This window comes from Phascolarctos cinereus, unplaced genomic scaffold (assembly GCF_003287225.1).
Source record: "Phascolarctos cinereus isolate Bilbo 61053 unplaced genomic scaffold, phaCin_HiC Scaffold_2;HRSCAF=192, whole genome shotgun sequence".
In the NCBI taxonomy this organism is placed as follows: Eukaryota; Metazoa; Chordata; class Mammalia; order Diprotodontia; family Phascolarctidae; genus Phascolarctos; species Phascolarctos cinereus.
In genome coordinates, this window is record NW_027555625.1 from 217,967,539 (window position 1) to 217,989,980 (window position 22,442).

The window sequence follows — 22,442 nt, forward strand, 5'->3', positions numbered from 1 at the left end:
CAAGAACCTTTGATTTCATCTAATTCCCTCGTTTTACACATAAGGAAATTGAGGCGAAATTAGCTGACTACAGTCACTCACACAGGTAGTATACGTCAGAGCCAGAATTTGAACCCAGTTCCTCTGACTCCAAACCTAACACTCTTTCCATTGTACCACCGCCTTAAGGGTACAGTGGGGAAAAGGCTGGATTTGGAGTCAGAGGACCCGAGTTAAAATCCTGACCCTACTACTGACTACGTGAAGTATGTGACATTGGGCAAGTCACTTCTCATTTCTAGGCCTTAGTTTCTCATCTGTAAAATGGGGATAAGGGAGAGGAGTAGGACTAGAAGGTGTCTAAGGTCCTTCCAGTTCTAAATCTGTGTATTTGAATCCTCTATAAATTATAGATTAGCTGCCAATCTGCTTCAGTAGAACAAGTTTTCATATCAGGAGTCTGCTGCATTAATGCAGTCACAGGTCCAACACCTCACCACCCCTCCCCCAAAGAAATAATCATTAAACATTAATTAACCTGAAAACTCACTGTGTCGTTAAACAAAAGTTTGCCCCTTAAATCCATTTTGCAGCATCTAATCTCCAGGAACACTTGTGGCATGCATATATGTGCACAGAAGAGATGGGGAGGTAGAGTGGGTACTGTATTTCTATGCTCTGAATGCAAAAGCAAAGGGAAAGAATAATTCACATTGAGTGAACCCAATAAATCATCCATGCTGTAGAACAGTAATTTGTGTAACCTGACCTGTGCCACACACATGTGCAATGCAAATCTGAGCCAATGCTGCCTACATAGGGAGAAGAGATAGATGGGCCAACAAATGCATCATGGTGGTTAGAGGGGGCTGCTTGGGGAATCAGCCAACAACTGCTGGAGATGCGTCAGATTGGAGTTCTAGAGTGAGGCAGCCTCAGGTCAGGAGGCACTTTGTTTAGCAAGGAAGAAAAGATGGAACTTCAGGGGAAAGTGATTAATAATGCAAAGCATTATTAAGCCTGATGTTAATGATAGTAAATCAGCCTAGCAAATAAGGACACTGTGTAGGAGCCCCCACAAAATGTTTTAATAGATCCTCTTCCTTCCCCTCAAGAGAACATGGCATCAGCATTCTTAATGATTATGGCTGAAATTGTTCATTGGGATTGGATGGCCTAATACTTCCAAGGTTGTTAAAATTAAAGTAGCATGTAGGACCTAGGAGGGCAGCTAGATGGGGTGGATAGAGTGCTGGAGCCTGAAGTCACTCTTAGTGAGTTCAAATCTGGCCTAGGACACTTACTGGCTGTGTGACCTTGGGCAAGTCACTTAACCCTGTCTGCCTCAGTTCCTCATCTGCAAAATGAGCTGCAGAAGGAAATGGCAAACCACTCCAGCACTGTTGCCAAGAAAACCCAAAATGAATAGTCAGACACAGCTAGAAAAAAATGACTGAACTACAAAAATGATGTAATGGATAGAAGGCTATACTTGTAGAAGTCAGAAGCCCCTGGGTTCCAACCTTGCCTGTGACATTAACTAGCTGCACAAACATGGGCCTCCAATCTCTCTGAGCCTCAGTTGCCTTAGCTGTAAAATGAGAGGGTTGGACCCTTAGAGATGGCCTCCAAGGTCCTTCCAACAATAAACTTGGGATCCTAAGCAGACTCCTCATATACAAGGACTTTGCTAACAAGGAATTCCAAAGGACCAATTGTCATTATGGTGGCTAAGGAGTAAACCCTATAATCAGAGACTATCTAGGCCAGCCCCTGCCTATAGCAGGATTCCCTCAGCAGCAGAAATCACCCTGGCTCTGTACTCAAAAGGCCTGAATTTCAACTCACTCTCTGATGTTCATTACCTGCGTGGCTTTGAAGAAGTTACTTCATCTCAGTTTCCACATCTGTAAAATGAGAGGATTGGAGGAGATGGCCTTTTGGGTCCCATCCACCTTGGACTCTATGATCCTCTGATCCTAAGCCTGGATGTGGAAACCACTGCCCATGGGTGCAACATGTTCACGAGCATCTCCAGGCACCCCCGGACTCTCTTCGGAAAGGGCTTCAGATCCCAATACCCATGTCAATAAATCAATAAAGGGGCCCTTGACTTAGAGCTCTTTGGGGCCCCCTTACCCCTTCTCTCCTTGCTATTGCAGTCAAACCCTACCAGCCCAGCTAACGCCTTCAGTTAAGTCCCAGCATCCGCTGGCTCTGAGTCAACAAAACCACGGGACCAGTGCCCAAAGAGAAAAGTGTCAAGTTGTGAACTTAGAATCAGAAGCACCAGTTTTGAATTCTGCTGCTCAAATCTGCCAGGAACAAACTCTAGCTTTGTCACTTCACATTTGTTGTTGGTTTTTGTTGTTGTATTGATTCTATCACTTTCCAGTTAGGCATCTGTGGGCAAGGCAAAACTTTCAGCTTCAGTTTCCTCATCTGTAAAATGGGGATAACAATACTTGCCATACCTGATTTTTACAGCCTTTTTAAGCTTTGTGTAACAAAGCGCTAGAGAGATGTGAGCCCTCAGGTTGTCTCTCTTCTTTTGGAACCATCAAGGAGCTAGGGAGTGGAGGAGGGGCTGGTTGATGTTTTCTAGTATAAACCTCCCCCATTCAAGGCAGACGTGGTCTAGGAGATAGAATGTTGGACCTAGAGTCAGGAGGTCCTGGGTTCAAATCCCCATGTTATATTTCACCAAGCTATTTAACCCTAGGCAAATGGCTTAGGAGTTATCGACTAAATCATAGGCTGGTTGCAATCTACACAAGTGTAGGGAGTTTCCATACTGGGAGTTCTGCCATTCTGCCAAAATCATAGGTCTTTCCCTTATTCGAGTAAGCCACTCTGAGCCTCCCCTCCACCAAGTAATGGGATAATGACTCCTGTAGCACTTATTACAGCTCGCAGGGCTACTGTGAGACTCTAGTGAGAGATGGTACAAAATAATACTTTGCCACCCTTAGATAAATATTGGTAGTCATCCTCCTCCCCGTCCTCATTCACCCTCCATCATCATCGTCATCTTCTACCATCCTCTCCAGCGCTTCCTAGACTAGGGTTGCAGCCACCCCAGTATCTGGACTTGGCTTCCCCAACCAAAATGTCTTTCTTCACCCCCTCCCCCCATGATCTCTGCATTGCCCAGTCTTGTCCTGGTCCCTGGGCCAGACCACCAGCAACCAGAGGGGCTGCACCATGAGCCAGAGCAAGTTTTCATAACAAAGTGGTCCCTGTATGGGAATTTCAGCTTCCTTTATTAAAACAATTCACTAGGGGGACTTTCCTCCCTGAAATTTATGGGACCCATAAAAAAGGAACTTGAGAAGATAGAGCGATTGTTTTTGCCACGCCTCATTAGTTCTGAGCCTGGGCCAGCAGTAAAGATCAGAGTACTGGGCAGCCATCTAATGAAATTGGCCCTAAGCACAAGCTCCCAGGGGTAAGAACAGGGGGAACACAGGGCACCTGTGATGCGATTCATCAAGGCCTGGGAGGAGGGAAGAGTCACAGAGAATCACAATGATCCCTCTCTGAGGCAGGCTCCAATTTAAGGGGGAAAAGGAGAAAAATTCTTCCTCTTATGTACTCTACTCTCCACTTGATCTGGCCCACTTTCTGGTCCTCATATAAGACATCTCATCTCCCACCTCCATGCCCTTGTATAGATTGTCCCCCACACCTGGAATGCTCTACCTTCTCACTTCTGCACCTTAAAACTTCTAGTTCCCTTCAAAGCTCAGTCAAATGCTGCCTCACATAACAGGTCTTTCCTGATTCCCTAATTTGTTAGTGCAGTCTTCTCTAAATTACTTTGCATGTAGGTGGTGTAATGGATAGAGCACTGGGTTAGGTGGTGAAGTGGATAGAACACTGGGCCTGGAGTTAGGAAGACCTGAGTTCAAATCTAGCCTCACACACTTACTAGCTGTGTGAACCTGGGTAAGTCATTTGACTTCTGTTTGCCTCAGCTTCTTCATCTGTAAAATGGAGATGATGATAATAATAGTACCTACCTCTGAGGGTTGTTGTGAGGATCAAATAAAATAAAAATTTTAAAGCACTCAGCATAGTGCCTGGTATGTAGGAAGCACTTATGAATCTTAGCAATCATCATCTACATCTGTATCTGTGTTGTTCCCCACCCATCCCCAGTAGAATATAAGCTTCTCAAGGGCAAGGATGGATTTATCTTTGACTTTGTGAGCCCAATAACTAATAGAGTGCCTAGTGTGTAGGAGACGCTGACTATATGCTTGGTGAATTGATTTAAGGAGAGAAAGAAGGAGTAACTCTCGGACCTGCTGCTATAGCACCAGGGAGAACCTAGAGCACTCAGAGAAGGGAGCCCTTCCTTCCCCACCCTTTAATTCTTCCTTTTGTGTCAGTGGGTTAGAAGAAGGGGAGACTCAATTTCCCTTCTCTTGCCTCCTCCCACCAGCAAGGGCCTTCTTCCAGGTCTGTGGTCACTGCTGGACAGAGGAAGGCTTGTGTAGCAGAAGGGGCTGGCCCAGGGTTCATCACAGCTCCTGTTACCTCCCACATCAGCCCTTTCCCAGGTCTCCAGGTTGTTAGTCCTCTTTTCTTCCTGATAAAATTTCATAAATACACACACACACACACACACACACACACACACACTTTGTTGTTCAGTCATTTTTCAGTCATGTCTGATGCTTCATGACCCCATTTGGGGTTTTCTTGGCAAAGATGCTGGAGTGGTTTGCTATTTCTCCAGCTCATTTTACAGAGGAGGAAAATGAGGTAAACAGGGTTAAGTGACTTGTCCAGGGTCACACAGCTAGTGAGTGTTTGAGGCCGAATATGAACTCATGAAGATGAGTCTTCCTGACTCCAGGTCCAGCCTTCTATCCACTGCCCCATATTTCAATACATGAAATAATTACGTATATGTATAGTTATAAATACACACACATAGCCCATATGCATAATATACACATGCACACATATATGTATACCATATATACTATATAGTATATATGCCCAAGATAGATAGATAGAGAGATCCATATATTTACATATATATATATATATATATATAAATGTATATGTGTTTGCCTGTACATGCACACAATTTATAGAGAGCTGGACCTGGGATCGGAAGACTTGAATTCAAATCCAGCCTCAGATGCTTACTAGCTCTGTGACCTTGCTTCTGTCTCAGTTTCCTCATCTATAAAATGGAGATAACAATGGCACCTACTTGCCTAGATTGTTGTAAAGATCAAATAAGATAGTTGTAAAATGCTAAGCAGAAGTGCCTAGCACATAGTAAGGAATTAATAAATGCTTGTTTCTCCCCTCTATCTGTCATTTTACAGATGAGGAAAATGAAGCCCAGTGAGCAACTTGGCCAAGTTCACAGAGGTAGAAAGCCACAGAGACAGTACCCAGAACCTCTTACTCCAGAACTAATGCTCTACATAGAGCTGGAAGCAGCTAGGTGGTGCAGTGATTACAGCACCAAGCCTGGAGTCAGAAAGCCAGCCTCATCTTCCCAAGTTCGAGTCCAGCCTCAGATACATACTAGCTATGTGACCTTGGGCCAATCACTTAACCCTGTTTGCCTCAGTTTCCTCATCTGTAAAATGAGCTGCAAAAGGAAATGGCAAAGCATTCCAGTATCTCTGCTAAATAAAACCCCAAATGGGGTCATGAAGAGCTGGACACAACCAAAAAATGACTGAACAACAGCTTTTTTTCTTTTTAAATTTTTCTGATGAGACACTGAGAATCAGGGAAGTCACACCAATAACGCGCCAGAGGGTGGATTTTGACCCTGCTCCCATGACTCCAGAGCCCCCATCTTTCCCCTGTACCCCTGCCTCATCTCAGGCTCAGCTCAGGCACGATCTGTGTCTTTCCTGAAGCCTTGCAGGATCTTCCAGCTAAAATGTGCTGTTTCTTTCACTTCATATTTTCCTAGTGTGCTATTTGAATCTCCCTTCTGCCCTGTCACACTCTACTTTGTCTTAAACTAATGTGTGTGATGTTTCCCTCTATTGAAATATAAACTCCTTGAAAGCAGGAACTGCATTTGTTTTTCATCTTTGTGTCTCCAGCATCTTGCCCAGGGCCCTGTACATAACTGCAGGCATCTATCACTTGGCCAGCCGTGGCTGTTGTCTTGCCTCCCAGCCCAGAGGCTGCTATGGCCCAGGTGAAAGGCTGCCAACTCTCAGACACAGAACTAACAGCTCCAGCCCAAGGGCTGGGGAAGGTAGCTCCCTCTGAACCCAATGGTACCAGCTGGCCAGCCAGGAAGAAAATGTCATTTTCCAGCCTCCGAGGTGACATCACCAGCAAGTAGAGAATCAAAGCACAAAATTAAAATTTATATAAAAGACTCAAAGCAAACCCTGAACAAGTAAGCAATATGTCTCTTTGATACTTCCTTGCTAACTTTGGCCCCGGGCATTTTTCTCTAAGAAAATGTCTTAACCAGAATTGCACAATATTATGCAATTCCCTCATACACTGTATTTGTAGAGTTTTTTCATTTTCGTTTTTGCTTTTGTGTGAGGTTTTGTTTTTATAGTAGTTGTGGTAATTTGTATACATGCTTCACTTCCTGACTAAGCCATGAGTCCTTTGAAGGCAGGGACTAGCTACCTTTCTAGGTGTTCAATACCTAGCATGGCTCACAGCAAATGATAAGTGCTTCATAAGAGGTTGGAGAATTAATTATAGGATCATTCCCTTAGAACTGGAAGAAACCCTACATTTTATTTTTTTTATCTTTTTTTTTAAGGCAATTGGGGTTAAGTGACTTGCCCAGGGTCACACAGTTAGTAAGTGTCAAGTGTTTGGTCTGAGGCCACATTTGAACTCAGGTCCTCCTGATTTCAGGGCCAGTGCTCTATCTACTTTACCACCTAACTGCCTCAGAAACCCTACATTTTGCCACTGAGGAAACCGAGTCCCAAGAGAGGTTAAATGACTTGCCCGAGGTCACACGCTAAGATATGTTTAAGGGAAAATTTAAATCTTGGTCTTCCAGACTCCAAGTGCAGCTCTCTGCCTACCACATCTCATTTTCTGCCCTTTCTTTCCTGTTCATTTCATTCCTATAGGTCCATGAAAGCTCTCATAGGGAGGGCTCTCAGAAGCTCATCAGTGTCTGGTCTGGTGATCAGCATCTGAGCAGCATCTCCCAATGAAACGGATTATGAAAAATTGACATTCTGATTCCATAGAGGGTGCTAAAAGAATGAGAGAATTAATATTATACTAGTACATTAGTACCTAATTATTCATTGCAATCCACCTTTTTTCCTTCTACTTTCTGTGAAGGCCCAACTCCAGTTAAGGTCAGTCAGTCTCTGAAAGGCATGACTGATTGATGAGACTGCTCCTAGTCCTCAAGGCATGTGTTCAACAGTTTTGTAGGGTCAGGACCCCACCCAGCTTTGGGCAGGACCCCATCCAACCAGGAGACCTAATTTCTGTGTAAATTATAAACAAAATCCAGTCTGGGGAAGCCCTTACCCAGAGGGAAGAAATCCCAGTCCTTGGTCCATTCCACTGGAGATGGCTTCCCTCTGCCCAGATTGCTGGAGGTGGCTGAGTCTCACGATCAAGCCAGTTCTCAGTAGGAGGAGCTGAATGCTTTTAGCCCACCTCCTCATTAAATGTCCACCAATCAAGGTTGATTTTCCCTTGTCAGGGGAATTCCCTTTCAGAAGGTATTTAAGGTGTTTCTGAGTCTCCCTTGGAATCTTTGGCTATGGAGAGAAACCACTAACCATCAATGTATTGATTGCCAGCTAGCCTAACTAATAAATTGATTATTAATTACCTAGGAACTCTGTCTCTTAGAGGTTTTTAATTCATCACCAATAGGAGGGTTATTGTGTTTATGCCCTGCTCAAGGAGATAAGGACAGGGTTGGCAAAGGCATTAGGCAGCTAGAGGAGAGGTGAGGGCAATGGGTTTCACTGGAGCCTTGGGTCCCTGAGATGGGAGAAGTAAGAATGAAGAAGATTCAAGTCTTCCTTCCTGCTTCCTCAAGACCCCCCCATATCCAAATCAGTTGCTAAGTCTGGTCTATTCTACCTCCATAAGACCTCTCATGCATGGTCCCCATCTGTCTCCTCACCAGGCCACCACCCTAGCCCACACCATCACCAACTCTAGATGGACTTGCTCCATTAGCTTCCTGATTAGTCTTCCTGCCTCATTTCTGCCCCCTCTAGCTCATCCTTCCCATAACTGCCAAACTGATATTCCAGAAGTACAAAGCCTCACCAACTCACTCAAGAAGCTTCAATGGCTCCCTATTACATCCAAGATGAACTACAAATTACATATGACATTAAGAGCCCTTCATGAGTGAGTCCAACCTGCCTAGACTGCTTTCACCTGACTAAGCCTCAAGCCCTTGACCTTCTGGCTAAATCAGCCCATTTAACATTCCCCATACAGAACCCTCTACCTCCCTGTTCTCTGTGTTTTCACTGGCTATCTCTTCCCAGTCTGCCTCTTTAAGTCCCTGGATCCCTTCAAGGCTTAGCTCAAGCGTCACTTCTAAGAGGCCTTTTACTAACTTATTCTCTCAGTTGTTAGTAAATACTTAGTATTTACTTTGTGGGGCAGCTAGGTGGTACAATGCATAGAGCATTAGGCTTAGAATCAGGGAGGCTCATCTTCCTGAGTTCAAGTCTGGTCTCAGACAATTACTAGCTGTGTGACCCTGGACAAGTCACTTAACCTATTTGCCTCAGTTCCTCATCAATAAAATGAGCTGAGGAGGAAATGGCAAATCATTCCAGCTCATTTAGTACCTCTGCCAAAAAAACCCCAATGGGACCAGGAAGAGTCAAACACAATTGAACAAAAACAAATGTACTTTGTATGTATTTTGCATTTAATTATCTGTATACCTGCTATTTCCCCTAGTAGAATGTAAGCTCCTTAACCATTTCAGTTTTGGCTTGGTATCTCCAGGACCTGTCACAGTGCATGGCATGTAGGAAGCACTTAATAAATGCTAGTTAATTGAATAAGAGAAGGAGCAATGGAGATCAGCATATCATAGGCACTTAATAAATGCTAGGTGGCACAGTAGATAGAGTAACTGGAGTCAGGAAATCTGGCCTCAGACACCTACTATCTGTGTGACCCTGGGAAAGTCACTTAACTAAAGCCTCGTTTTTCTCATCTATAAAATGAGCTAGAGAAGGAAACAGCAACCCACTCCAGTATGTGTGCCAAGAAAATCCCAAGAAAAGCTTTCATGAAGAGAGACATGACTAAAAACAGCTAAACAGCAAAAGTTAAACTGAATTGAATAAGAGATGGAGGGGCAGTGGAGGTCAATTTAACTGGCTGACCCTGACTTTACCACTTCACCTAGGCCAATTATCCCCACCGTGAGAAAGGAAATAAAATCACAGCCTTTTAGAGCTAGACGGGCCCTTTGAGAAGATCTAGCCCAGGAGTTCTTTGCCTGCTCGTGCCATGGATGCTTTTGACAGTTTGGTGAAGTGTATGGACCCCTTCTTAGAAGTTTTTTAATTCACAATTAAAGGAAATGTTAACTTTTAGTTAAAGGTTCATGAAAATAAATATATAATTTTTTTCCCTATTCAAATTTAAAAATACATACCCTCTAAAAATCTCTCTGCAGACCTCGTGTACTTTAAAATTAAGATCTCTCCACATTACAGCTACTGATAATAGCCATTTCAGTGGACAGAGCTGGGTTCTAGGATGGCATGAGGCACACTGCAGATATTAGTAGGAGAGAAACAGTAGGTTCAATGAGCATGAACCCACTCTTCCCACCCTGCCCCACCTTCCTAATGATCCCAGAATCCTACCTGGCAGGGCTGATTCTGGTCCCTGCCTCCATGTTCCTAGTGTTGTCTCTGCTGTGGTCAGACTGAGAAGGTACTGTGATGGCCAAGGCCTTAGCCTGTGGGGAGGCTAAGGCAGACAGAGCCTTTGTAACTAGGAGTTTGAACACATAACATTAACTGTGTCCAGCCCAAGCAGCATGAAACATATTCTTATTTTGGAAGGGGGGTGGGAGGATCAGGAAAATGGGATACCCTCAAATGGGTGGTAGAAAGAGACTCTATGATTGCAGAAGCAGAATTTTAGAGTTGGAAAGAAGCCCAAAGCCATTGAGCCCAACCAATCCCTGAAAAGGAATCCCCACTATAATATATCCAACAAGTGATTATCTAGCTTCTGCATAAAGGCTTCAAATGAAAGACCCAATGACCCAATCCGATAAGCACTTATTAAGCACCTACAACATGCCAGGCACTGTGCCAAACACATTGCTCCCAGTGCAGCTCATTCCATCTTTGGATCACTCCGATAATTAGAAAGTTTATGTTTTGCTTTATTTTTTGGACATCAAGCCTAAATAGGCCTCCATATAATGTCCATCCACCATACCTAGTTCTGTGCTCTGAGGACTATGGCACGCGTGTACACACACACACACACACACACACACACACACACGAGGTTTCTCTCTTATCATCAAAATCACATTTTCTGTTCTGGCTACTGCTTCTCACTTCATATGGCTAAGAGAAATATGTGCCCATCCACCCGTTCCTCCTAAGCACAAATCCCTAGGAGATGTTAAGGAGACGGAAATACAAAGGAAATATTGCTGAGTTGTAATTATTACTTCTGCAGGCTTAGATTTGTGAGGGTGTCTGAGATGGGAGGAAACCCAGAGGACAATTGAACTGGGCTACAGGAGCTCCACTGGAAGGCTACCGTAGACCCATTCTGCACCTATGGCCAGTCTTAGGCAAAGTGTCTCTGTTACACTCTCAGAGAAGTTAAAGAAAAAAGAAAAAGAAAAAAACAGCTCTCTACTCTCCTGCCTACACTGTCATGTCCCTCTCCCAGCCCTGATCACCAGTGAGACATAAGGTCATGGATACAGGATACCAGCACAAGCCCACCATATTCATCACAGGGAACAGGAAGGACAGAGGAATAACTCATCTCAGCCCGTCTTGTATCTTCCTATTTAACTAATTTTTCTTGCCAATTTGGTGCTAAGCTCTGTTGTTTCTAACCTGATGGTGGATTATAAGTGCTGTCAGCACACTCTAAATGTTGATATCATGGGAAAAGTCCCATCTGCTCCACCCTAGTTACGTACCTGGGCATTGTGGTGGGCCCTGAAGAGAAGATAGTTTTTTTATCAGCTCTGATAATAACTAGCTGTGTGACTTTAGGCAAGTCAGTACATATGACTGGGCCTCAGTTCCCTCATTTGTAAAATACAGGTAATAATACAGGTAAAATACAGCGGGGTGGTACAATGGATAGAGTGCTGGACCTGGAGTCAGGAAGACTCATCTTCCTAAGTTCAAATCTGGCCTCAAACACTTACTAACTGTGTGACCCTGGGCAAGTCACTTAACCCTGTTTGCCTTGGTTTCCTCATCTGTAAAATGAGCTGGAGAAGGAAAGGGCAAGGCACTCCAGCTTCTTTGCCAAAAAAAAAAAAAACTCACTCCAAACAGGGTCATGAAGAGACAGATTCAACTGAAATGACTGAACAAAATTCACTTCACAGGGTTGTTAGGAGATAATCAGTAAATATTTATTAAGCTACATACTATATGCTAGGCACTGTGCTAAGGGCTAGATATGTGTACAATATAAATAATAATGTATACAAAGTGCTATATTGCAGATGAGTTGTTATATAGGGTACAAATGGTCCAGCTGACCCTGTAACCAAGCCTGAGAAGTTCAGGCTTGTGAGACCCCTCCATTGGGCACAGTTGTGTCTGAAGCAGAATAAACTGATGTGCTTGTGTATGTCTCTCCTCCCAGGGATGCCACCTATCTCCAAAATGGCCCTGAAGAGCTCCTTCACCTGCTGGAATGGAACAGCCATTCACCTGGGCCAGGCTTGCAACTTTCAGAGAGACTGCTCTGAGGGCGAAGACGAGGGAGAATTGTGCAGTGAGTAAAAAAGGAGTCTGCTCTGGGTTCTTCTTCTCACCCTCCTCCAGTCTCCCTCACCCCAATCATAGCTTTCCCCCTTTGTCCCATGCTACCTGACTGAACTTGAACAAAGTGCCTCTTCTGGCCTGAGTCACCTCATCTATAATAGAATATTTCTAACTGGATGTTCGCTAAGCCTCCATTTGCTAGAAATTAGAGCTCTTGTTTCTAGCAAATCCTGACTCTGCTACTTTCTCTCTCGGTCACTCACTGGTTTTCTGTAAAATGTGGGAGGTAGAGTTTTAGGGATGGGGAAACTGCAGCCTCAAGGCCACATGTGGCCTTCTAGGTCCTTGAGAGCAGCCTTTCAACTGAGTCTAAGTTTCACAGAACAAACCCTTTCATTAAGGCCACAGGTTCCCCACCCCTGAGCTAGGTGATCACTAAGGTTATTTGTAGTCAAATGTCTCTGATCCTATAACTTATTCCTCTCCAAAGCAGAGGCCAGGCTTCCTGGGAGACCAACCGGTCAGAGAGGAGGAAAATGGGCTCCCATCCCACCCTCCCATTGATAGTCAGTTATAGAGCTTATCTCCAATACAGCCAGGCCTAATCTTCACCCATCAGAGCCCAATACTCTCCTACTCCCCAGCTTCCAGTCCCCTAATTTCTGAGCCTCAAAAAGCTCCTCAGCTCAATTATAAGCTGACCACAGCTCAGGCATCTACAGCAGCAGCTGTGGAATTACCTTTGGGAAAATCCCCTCCATTCCCCTCCCTTACCTCCAGCGTATGCACCAGGGGGGAAAGATCATGAAAATAAATATAAAATTAAAAATTAAAAAAAAAAACCTAAAAAGAGCATTGATAAGGGTGCATGATCAAAAAGGATGGAGACCATTGCTATCAATCACGGAAGTCACAGTACACTGAACCCTTTAGAAAGTTTCCATGTACAGTCGCTTAAAGAAATATGGCGTTTTGTGCCTTCCATCCTCTCAGAAAGCCACTTACTTACCAAAGGTCCCGCAGCTAATCTGTGACAGCACCTACCTCATTGAGAGAGTAGAACGAGACAATGTATGAAAAGCATTTTGTAAACTTTAATGTACTCTATAGAAGTCAGCAAATGTCCTTACTGTTATTGTGACTAGTGGTGAGAACAAATAAAGATTGGTCACAGACTTACAGATTTTGCAGTAGAAGCAGTGGTGTGTTGGAGCTGGCTCAGAAGAGCTCCTGAAAACTGATTGTTAAATTTTCACTGTGAACATTTACACCTTAGAAATCATCAAACACTACAGATCAGGGCTTGATTTCTTGTTTTGATGATTGTTTAAATTGAAGAAATTGTTAAGAGAAAATGTTAACGCAGATTAAATTTTAAAATGTGTCCTGCATCCTTTTTTTTACTTGGAGAGATGGTTGTTAAACATTTACCAGAACACCCATCCCTGGCTAGAAGGAACCTGGGAGCCACATGGTCCAGCCCCCTCACTTCACAAGTGAAGAAATGACAGCTCAAGGACATTAAGTGAATTATCCAAGGTCACACAGGTGATAGATGTCAGAGACTAGATTTGAACCTGGAATCCTTGACTCCATATTGATTTCTCTTTCCTCTATGCCACACTCTCTTTAAAACTACAGAAAAATTATTACTACAGTGTAAACATATTTCTTTTTGCCAAGCCTGGCCTCTTCTCCCTAAACTCACCTTATATTTACTTTGTATCCATTTTCTGTTTGAGAGACAAAATGGCACAGCAGATACAAAGCCAACTTCAGAATCCAAAAGAACCTAGGTGTGAATACTACCTCTTACAAACACCGAATGACCCTGGGCAGATTGTTTAATCTCTCAGTGCCCCAGGCATCATCCCAAGACTATAAAGTTACAACATGTTTGATGATCTCTGCCTTGGTCAGTGAAGTTTGCTCACCAGGAATTTAAATCACAGGTTAGGGGAAATTTTTTTTTGTATTTATTTTTATTATTTGTTCATTCCATTTCCCCCAGTAGACTGCAAACTACTTGAGGACAAGAACTCTTTCATTTTTGTCTAAGGTTTGATTTTTGTCCTCTAACCACTCACTATCTTGTCCTTGTGACCTTCTCAAGGTCACAAAGTCTATGTTTCCATTTCCTCATCTGTAAAATGAAAAGGGTGGAACTAGGTGACCTTGAAGGGCCCTTCCAACTCTAAAGTAAGGATTCTGTAATCCTAAACACTTCCTAGATCAGTGGGAAGAGCTCTGGATTGGAAGTCACAGGGCCTGGGTTTGGATCCTGGCTCTGCTACTTATGACCTTGTATGACCTTGGGCCAGTCATTTCTCTTCACTGAGCTTCAGCTTGTTCATCTCCAAAAAGAAGGGTTGGGTTGGATGGTCTCTGACGCCCTGTCCAACTCTAAATCAATAATTCTGCAATGATTTTCCATACCTCTGCTAACAGTAACCCAGAACAGAACAATAATATTCCATCTGCTTTGGCCCAGGACACCATAGCTCATTTATGATGGACAGCCTTACCTCCAAAGTCCTGATTTTGCCTTTACCCCCACCCGTGATGATCTAAGCTGATTACCAATTTCTGCTCTGCATCTGGTTCATTTTGGTAGGATCGACAGATACTCACAGCCCGGGCCAAATTTCCGCAAGGCAGCTCTTAGAAGAGAGAGGACAACCATTCTTATTACCAGTCTAACCAATAATCGGGTTCCCATTGAAAGAAGCCCATTATTTTTTTGTTTGTTTTTAAAAGGGGCCAAATCAGAATTCTCCTTTGTCATTCAGAAAGAAGCTCATTTTTAAAAGAAATTTGGAAGCCAGGCTTTTACATTATGACATTGCTCTTAATTTAAACTATTTAATAGAGACCGGATTGCTAGAAGTCCTCACCACTGCTCCCTCGGAGTTCCAGTTCACTGCCTTCCGAATAGAGCTCCTACAGCTTAGGTTACTGTGCTCATCCGCTCTAATAAAATGAAGACAGACACTTCCCCCAGCGGGGGAGGGTGGGGGGATGTGTGTATGTATTTATCCATGCAGCATTCTCAGAAGCCTCTCTTAACAATGTCATGAAGCTTTGTATTTGGAAAGCTCAGGCATCTGTTGGTGTTGCTTCTTCCTCACCATCCACCCCACTGGGAAGTAGGTCAAGTTTGTCATGTCTTGTTACAGATGGGAAAACCAAGGCACAAAAGAGGTAATTGATTTTTGCTCCGGGTCACACAGCAAGTCAGGGACAGAACCATGAGAAGTCTGAGCCTGTTGGTGTCAGCCTATTACTGAGTGTCCCGTGAGCTTTCTCCCAACTTGGATACAGTGATGAGCACAAGGTAGTCTCTCTGCAGGCATCGAGAGTGAAAGCCCTGTGTCATGCTGGCTTATTCAACCACGCTGTTTCTTATCAACGAGATGACATCTCTTTTCCAAAAAAACAGGCAGCCACATAAAAGAGGGACTAGGTCAGAAGTTGTAGCAAAACAGAAAAGTAGAAAAGTATCAAGAAAGAGACAGGGCAAACATTGTTTCACTGTCAACCCTTTGAGCTGAAAGTCTAGCAAAACACACACACACACACACACACACACACACACACCCCCTTACAAGCTCACAGGTCCATAGATCTAGTTATATAGTTGGAAGGGCCAACTCAGAAGCCACTCAGTCCAACCCTGTCACTTTACAGATGAGGAAACTGAGGCTTGTTTTGTTTTTTCTCTCACGGTCTTCAGACCTTCATCTTGCTTCAAGTGACATAATGTATATAAAAGTACTTTGAAAACCTTGATGAACTATAAAAACATACCTATCATCATCTTTTAGTTTCCTATGCTGGGATGGATCATAGAAAATCTCAGTGTTGAATTCATTGACTTGATTAGTTTAACTTACTATAGTATGTTACATAGTCTTTAAAAAATTAAAAATTGTAAAAAAGACTCTGACCTTCAAGTCAGAAACCTTAGGTATGAGTGCCAGCTCTACCAGTTTCCTAGCTGTGTCGTACTAGACAAGTTATTTTAATTTCCCTGAGCCTCAAGTTTCCTCATCTGTAAAATGGGCACAATAGTACTTACATTGCCATCTTCCTACGTTATTGGGAAGAACATGTTTGGTAACGTTTAAAGTCCTATGTAAACAGAAGCTAGTCTTTCAAATGTTTGGTTGCTTCTACTCAGTATTCTGCACCAAACAATGATCTCTGTCATCAAGTCCAGCAAAAGATAACCAAAGGCCTACAGTTATGTTGCTCAAAATGACTCACAACCAGCAGCCATCCCTCTGTAGTTCTAAGATTCTTGTTTTTGTATTATAATATTTTGTTCCAATCTATCCTCTCCTATCCTACCTTATCCTGCCCTACTCTGTCCCACCGTACCCTACCCTATCCCATCCTACCCTACCCTATCCCATCCTATCCTACCTTATCCTATCCCATCCTATACTGCCCTCTCCTACCCTGTCCTTTCCTATTTTCTCCTACCCTTTTCTATCCTGTTCCATGGAGTCTACAAAAGGTTGAGAAAAACTTCTTTAAACTGAGGGTCTCCTATAATGGATTATACATTTGAGTCTGTCCTACAAATCCTGCAGATTACACTACTGTGTATTATCCAGATTGAGGAGGACAGCTGTGATACAGCAAACTGAGTGTTGGATGCAGAATCCAAACGTGTTTAAATCCCAGTCTTGCGACTTACTACTTATTTGACTGTGGGCAAGTCTCTTAACCTCTGTTTACTATTTCCTCATCTGTAAAATGAGGCTGGATTAGATGACCTCTGCTATCCCTTCCCCTTCCAAATTTATGAATCTTCGATCTTAAATTGCATGAAGAAGACTGGGGGGTTCCAGAACAAAGAGACTGAAGCAATGGTTCCTCTGCTCAGACCACCCCCAGAATCCAGCATTCCAGTAGACTGCCTTTGCTCAGCCCCAGAGGGATCAGCTCTAGGACCAGTGCATAAAAGGTGAAAAGATGCACATTTAAGTTTGAAGTCAAGAAAAACTTTCTAATGATGAAAGCCTCAGTTCTCTTACCTGTAAAAGGAAAGTAAAACCACTTGTACTGTTGCTTCCCCTGGTTAGAATCAATCGTTTGGAAAGCATTGATGATATGCCTGTGATGTTCCAGTCTCTGTCTTAGGCACTATGACTATGAAGATGAAAATAAAACAGTCCCTGTTGTTAAGGAGTTTGTAGTCAATGTGTTCACATATTGGTATATGCAAAATAGATACAAGCTTTGGGGTGTTGGGAGGTGGTCCTGGCATTTTAAAGGGATCAGGAAAGCACTTTATAAGCCTATACCTATACCTCTAAATCATAATCTTTGTCCGGCACCCTGATCTCAGTGACTAGTGACCCCAGGCTTCCGACGATTTCACACGTTTGTACATTTCTGCTTTTCAAAGAGGCAGCCAGGTGGTACAGTAGATAGAGTGTTAGGCAGGTGGTACAATTAGAGTCTGGAAGACCTGAATTCAAATCCAACCTCAGACACTTTCTAGCTGTGTGACTCTGGACACTAAACCTCTTTCAGTCTCAATTGCTTTATCTGTAAAATAAGGATAAATAGTAAAAGCACCTACCTCCCAGGGTTATTGCAAGAATGAAATGAGATAATATTTGTAAAGTGTTTTGTAAACCTTAAATTGCTATGTGGATACTAGTTATTATTATTCAAAGTATTATCATTATTATATAAATTCCTCATTGTGATGTTTGATCCTCACAACAACTTTACAAGTTAGCTAGGGCAGGTATTAGTATACCCATTTTGCAAATGAGAATACTGAGGTTTGGAGAGACAGTCACATGCCTAGCAAGTGGCAGATGCAACGTGAGATGCCAGATCTCCTAATGCTGATATTCTGCCCAAAGTATCCATGTTTCAGAAGATAGGGTGCTTTCTTGGACCCTATATCCCAAACAGAAGGCAGTCAGCTGACTGAGCTAGAGACAAGGGGGTGCCTTGGCTCAGCTTCCTTCCCCCATTCCCCAAGAGCCCCAGCTCCTGTAAGGCATCCTGTAAGGCTTGCTTGGCAAAGCTCTATATTTGAAGAGCATATCACAGCAGGGGTTCCTTCCAGCTACCAGTTAGCTGCTGCAAAGTGAGGAAGATGGGGGACTCCTCAAGGGGGAATAAAAAATAAAACAGAAAGATTTCTTCCTTTACTGTTGGATTTTTCATCAGAGGAACTTCACACAGGGCTCAGGGAGGAAATGATTTCTTCAGTGGGATATAAATGGGAAGAGATGTTCAAAGTCAGTGACAACTTGTTTTAATTTATGATTATGCCTCTGCGTGAAAAGCCCAGAAAAACAGGGCAGGAGGTTGGGGAGGACGAGCAGTAATTCACTGAAGCACTGTCACAGCCAGGAAGAGAGAGGGCCCCTCTCTGTCAGGAGGTAGCAGAGAGAAAAGGGGGGAAAGGAACATTATTTGTGCTTTGGGTCAACCTCTTTCTGGATGGAGGACTATGATTCCATCCCTCCTGTTGGAGCCCATTCTTTACTAGGTTGGCCCTCCTGCTATCTCCTGGATTGGCTGTGTTGAGGTCAGGAGCATGCGAACAGGACCCCAGAACCTTTTTACAGGCACATGCTTCTCAAAGTCAGTTCTCTAGCTCATATGTCATAGATCCAGGGCTGGAAAGGAACTTAGAGGTCATTTAGTCCAGCTGGATCATTTTGCAGGTGAGGAAATTGAGGTCCAGTTAAGGGAAATGACTTTTTTTATATCATAGTGGAAGAGCTGCAATTCAAACCCAGGGTCCTGACTCTACATCTCTACATTATCTTCCCACCTGGACCATGCTAGGTTACATGAAGAATACATCCATGTGGGTCTCACCTTATGACACTGGGCCCAGGGAAAGTCTGAGGAGAAGCAAAGGATTATAGTAGCCTCTTTGCAAGGCTAACATTCTAATTAGGCAGAGTAGGAAGTCTTTTCTGGGGAATGAGTGGAAGTAAGCCAGTAAGGGGCTTTCTATTGAAAAACACTTTCCCTGCCTGCCCATCAGGGTACTTGGAATTCTACAGTTACTCCATTCATTTCTTTGAATGACGCATTGTCCTCTCCTTGATAATTCCATTTTTAAATGCAGACACCTAGTAATCTCTCCAGTGCCTTGCTGTAGGCAGTTAATAAATGCTTGTTAAATGGGTGAATATATGAATAAATGAATCAATAACACCATAAGTCACTAACAGTTTTGTGGAAATTAGACTATGAAGTGACTTTCTTCCATTCTAGGAAGGACTAAAATATCATAAAGAGACAGCTAGTGTTTGCACATCCAATGCTTATTATTATAGCACAGTACACATAGTAGATGAATGAATGAATGAAGAAATGAGGATTTCTTAAGTATTTGTTATGTGCAAAACACTGTGCTAAGCAGCAGGATACAAACAGAAAAACAAGACAGTCCTTGCTCTCAAGGTGTGTTAGCATTCTCATAGAAGATAACTTAATATCATTATTATTGTTATTATTAATGTCTAATAAACATGGACTGGATTGAAATTTAATTGGAAATCGGAATTGCATTGACTGTGTCTCTGCTTTTTCCTTGCAGAAAAACTCCCAGCTGGATTTTATTGTGACTTTGAGGATGGAGACTGTGGCTGGATTCAAGGCATGGCCATGCCCCATACTCCCCAGTGGCAGGTTGGGATCTTGGAGGATGCCCCATTTCCAAATTACCAAGGTACTGTTCCCCTACACACACATTCCTACTCAATACCCTTCCTCCCAAAAGCCCTATCATTGAATGAGATGAAGGGCAGGAAACGAGAGCTCGAAACTAGAATTAGAGAATCTTGTAACTCAGATAATGGGGCTAGTTCAGGTCCAGATAAACTCACTTCTGCCTGGCAAAATTTTGCCCTTGGAATATCTGTGTGTAATTCCTCCTTATTCCTTCGGCTCACTTCTGTCTCAAAGAATCATCTGATTAGTCCAAAGGTGTTTATGATCTTTGCTAAAGGAAAAATTTGACAAGGGTAGGAACATAGGAATTAACTGAAAGGTGAGGTAGACATGAGGTTTCCAGGAGTGGGCAGACTGGACCACAGGGAAGTCATGTGTTGTTTGGTTAGTGTCCTGTGTCTTACATTGGGAACCAGGCACCAAATTTGGAACTTCCCATTCCCAGGGGAAGTTAGTGTCATGCCTATGAGCCTCTCCACCCCATCAGGCTCTTTAAAAAGTCTAAAGCTGAGTCCCAGGATCACAGAATCTCAGTTAGAAGAGACCTCAAAGTTACCATGTCACACCTATCAGATTAGCTAACATGACAAAATAGGAAAATGATAAATGTTGGAGAAGATGTGGGAAAATTGGAACACTAACGCATTGTTGGTGGAGTTGTAAACTGATCTAACCATTCTGGAGAGCAATTTGGAACTATGCCCAAAAGGCTATAAAAATGTGCATAGCCTTTGACCCAGCAATAGCACTTCTAGGACTGTATTCCAAAGAGATCATAAAAATGGGAAAAGAACCCACATGTACAAAAATATTTATGGCAGCTCTTTTTGTGATGGCAAAGAATTGGAAATTGAGAGGATGCCCATCAATTGCGAAATGGCTGAACAAGTTGTAGTATATGAATGTAATGCAATACTATTGTTCTGTAAGAAACGATGAGCAGACGGACTTCAGAAAAACCTGGAAAGACTTACATGAACTGATGCTGAGTGAAGTGAGCAGAATCAGGAGAATATTGTACACAGTAACAGCAATATTGAGGGATGACTAACTTTGATAGACTTAGCTCCTCTCAGGAATGCAAGGATCTTAGACAAATCTAAAAGACTCATGATGGAAAATGCTATCCACATCCAGAGAAAGAACTATGGAGTCTGAATGCAGATGGAAGCATATTATTTGCTCTCTTTCTTTTGTTTGTTTCTTCTTTCTTGTGGTTCCTTTCCTTGGTTCTAATTCTTCTTTACAACATGACTAATGTGAAAATATGTTTAATATGAATGTATATGTAGAGCCTATATCACATTGCACTCTGTCTTGGGGAGGGGGAAAAATTTAGAACTCAAAATCTTATGGAAGTGAATGTTGAAAACTAAAAGTTAATTAATTAATTAATTGATTGATTGGTTAATTAATTAATTAATTTGAAGAGAAGAGTCCTCAGAGGTTACCTAGTCCAACCAATGCCTGGATAGGAATCCCCATATACCCAAAAAGTGGCCATCCAAACTTCCCTTAAAGACCTTTAATAAGAAGAAACTCCCGTTGCCTTGCAAAGAATAGGTACTTAATAAAGGCTTGTTGAAATGCATTGAACCAAACTCACTGACACTCCGGACAGCCCATCCCACTTTTGGACGCCCCTATTTATTAGGAAGTATTTCCTGACAAGTCAAAAACTGTTTCTGAAACTTCCACCTATTGCTTCTAGGTACATCCTCTAGGGGCCAAACAGAATAAAAGCCTAATCCACTTTCCACATGGCTCATGTGAATCCTGTCTCTGCCACTTACTACCTGTGTGACCTGGGGCAAATCACTTTAAGTGAAGGGCAGTGAATCTGATGGTCTCAGAGGTCCCTCCCAACTTTGAGTCTATAATCCCATGATCCTTCACCATCCTGTTTGGCCCGGTAAGAACTGATAGACAGTGAAATGAGCAGGACCAGGAGAACAATTTGTCCAATGCCAACCATATGGTAAACACAAACAACTTTAAATAACTTAGGAAGTCTGATTAGTGTAATGACCAACCAGAGAACTCACAGATAAGCATGCTTCCTGCATCCTGATAGAGATGTAAAGGACTCTGAGACATATTTATTTGGACGTGGCCAACACAGACATTTGTTTTATTTGACTACACATGTTTGTAACAGGGGTTTTGTTGTTTTCTTTCTTTCTCAGTGCAAGGGTGGGGAGGGGACAGATTTTACTGATTGCAAAAAAATTTTTAATTAACTTTTTTAAAATTTTTTTTTCCATATGCTTTTGAGTTGAAAATTTTTTCTCCCTTTTTCTGCCCCCCACCCTCCCCAAGACAGCGTACAATCTTACACAGGCTTTACATTTACATACCCATTAAGCATATTTTCACATTAGTGAAGTTGTAAGTAAAAATTAAAACCAATAGGAGGAACCATCAGAAAGGTGAAACAAAACTCAACTGAAGGTACAAATAAGTGAGAGCAATTCGACTTCCATAGTTCTTTCTTTGGATGTGGACAGCATTTTCCATCCCGAGGCCTCTGGAGATGTCTTAGATCCTCGCAATGCTGAGAAGGGTTCAGTTTAACATTCTTAGTCATTGCATAACGTGGCTGCTATTGTATACAAAGTCCTCTTGGTTCTGCTCATTTCACTCAGCATCAGACCATATAAGTCTTCCCAGGTTTTAATTAACTTTTTTAAGTGTTCTGTATAGTTTGCTCTTACCTACTTTCCAAGTAAAAGCAATGGGCTGCCATAGAGCTAATCTAACAGGACCTGACAGATG

General features: G+C 42.8%; 1 protein-coding gene across 1 annotated transcript in view; it reads left to right on the forward strand.

Annotated features, from left to right (window-relative positions):
- Window positions 1-22,442, forward strand: part of ALK (ALK receptor tyrosine kinase) — a 1,019,362-nt gene that overhangs the window by 827,381 nt on the left and 169,539 nt on the right. Inside the window, 2 exon segments of the mRNA XM_020983767.2 lie at window positions 11,824-11,955; window positions 19,534-19,665. Of these exon segments, the coding sequence (XP_020839426.1) occupies window positions 11,824-11,955; window positions 19,534-19,665 (264 nt within the window).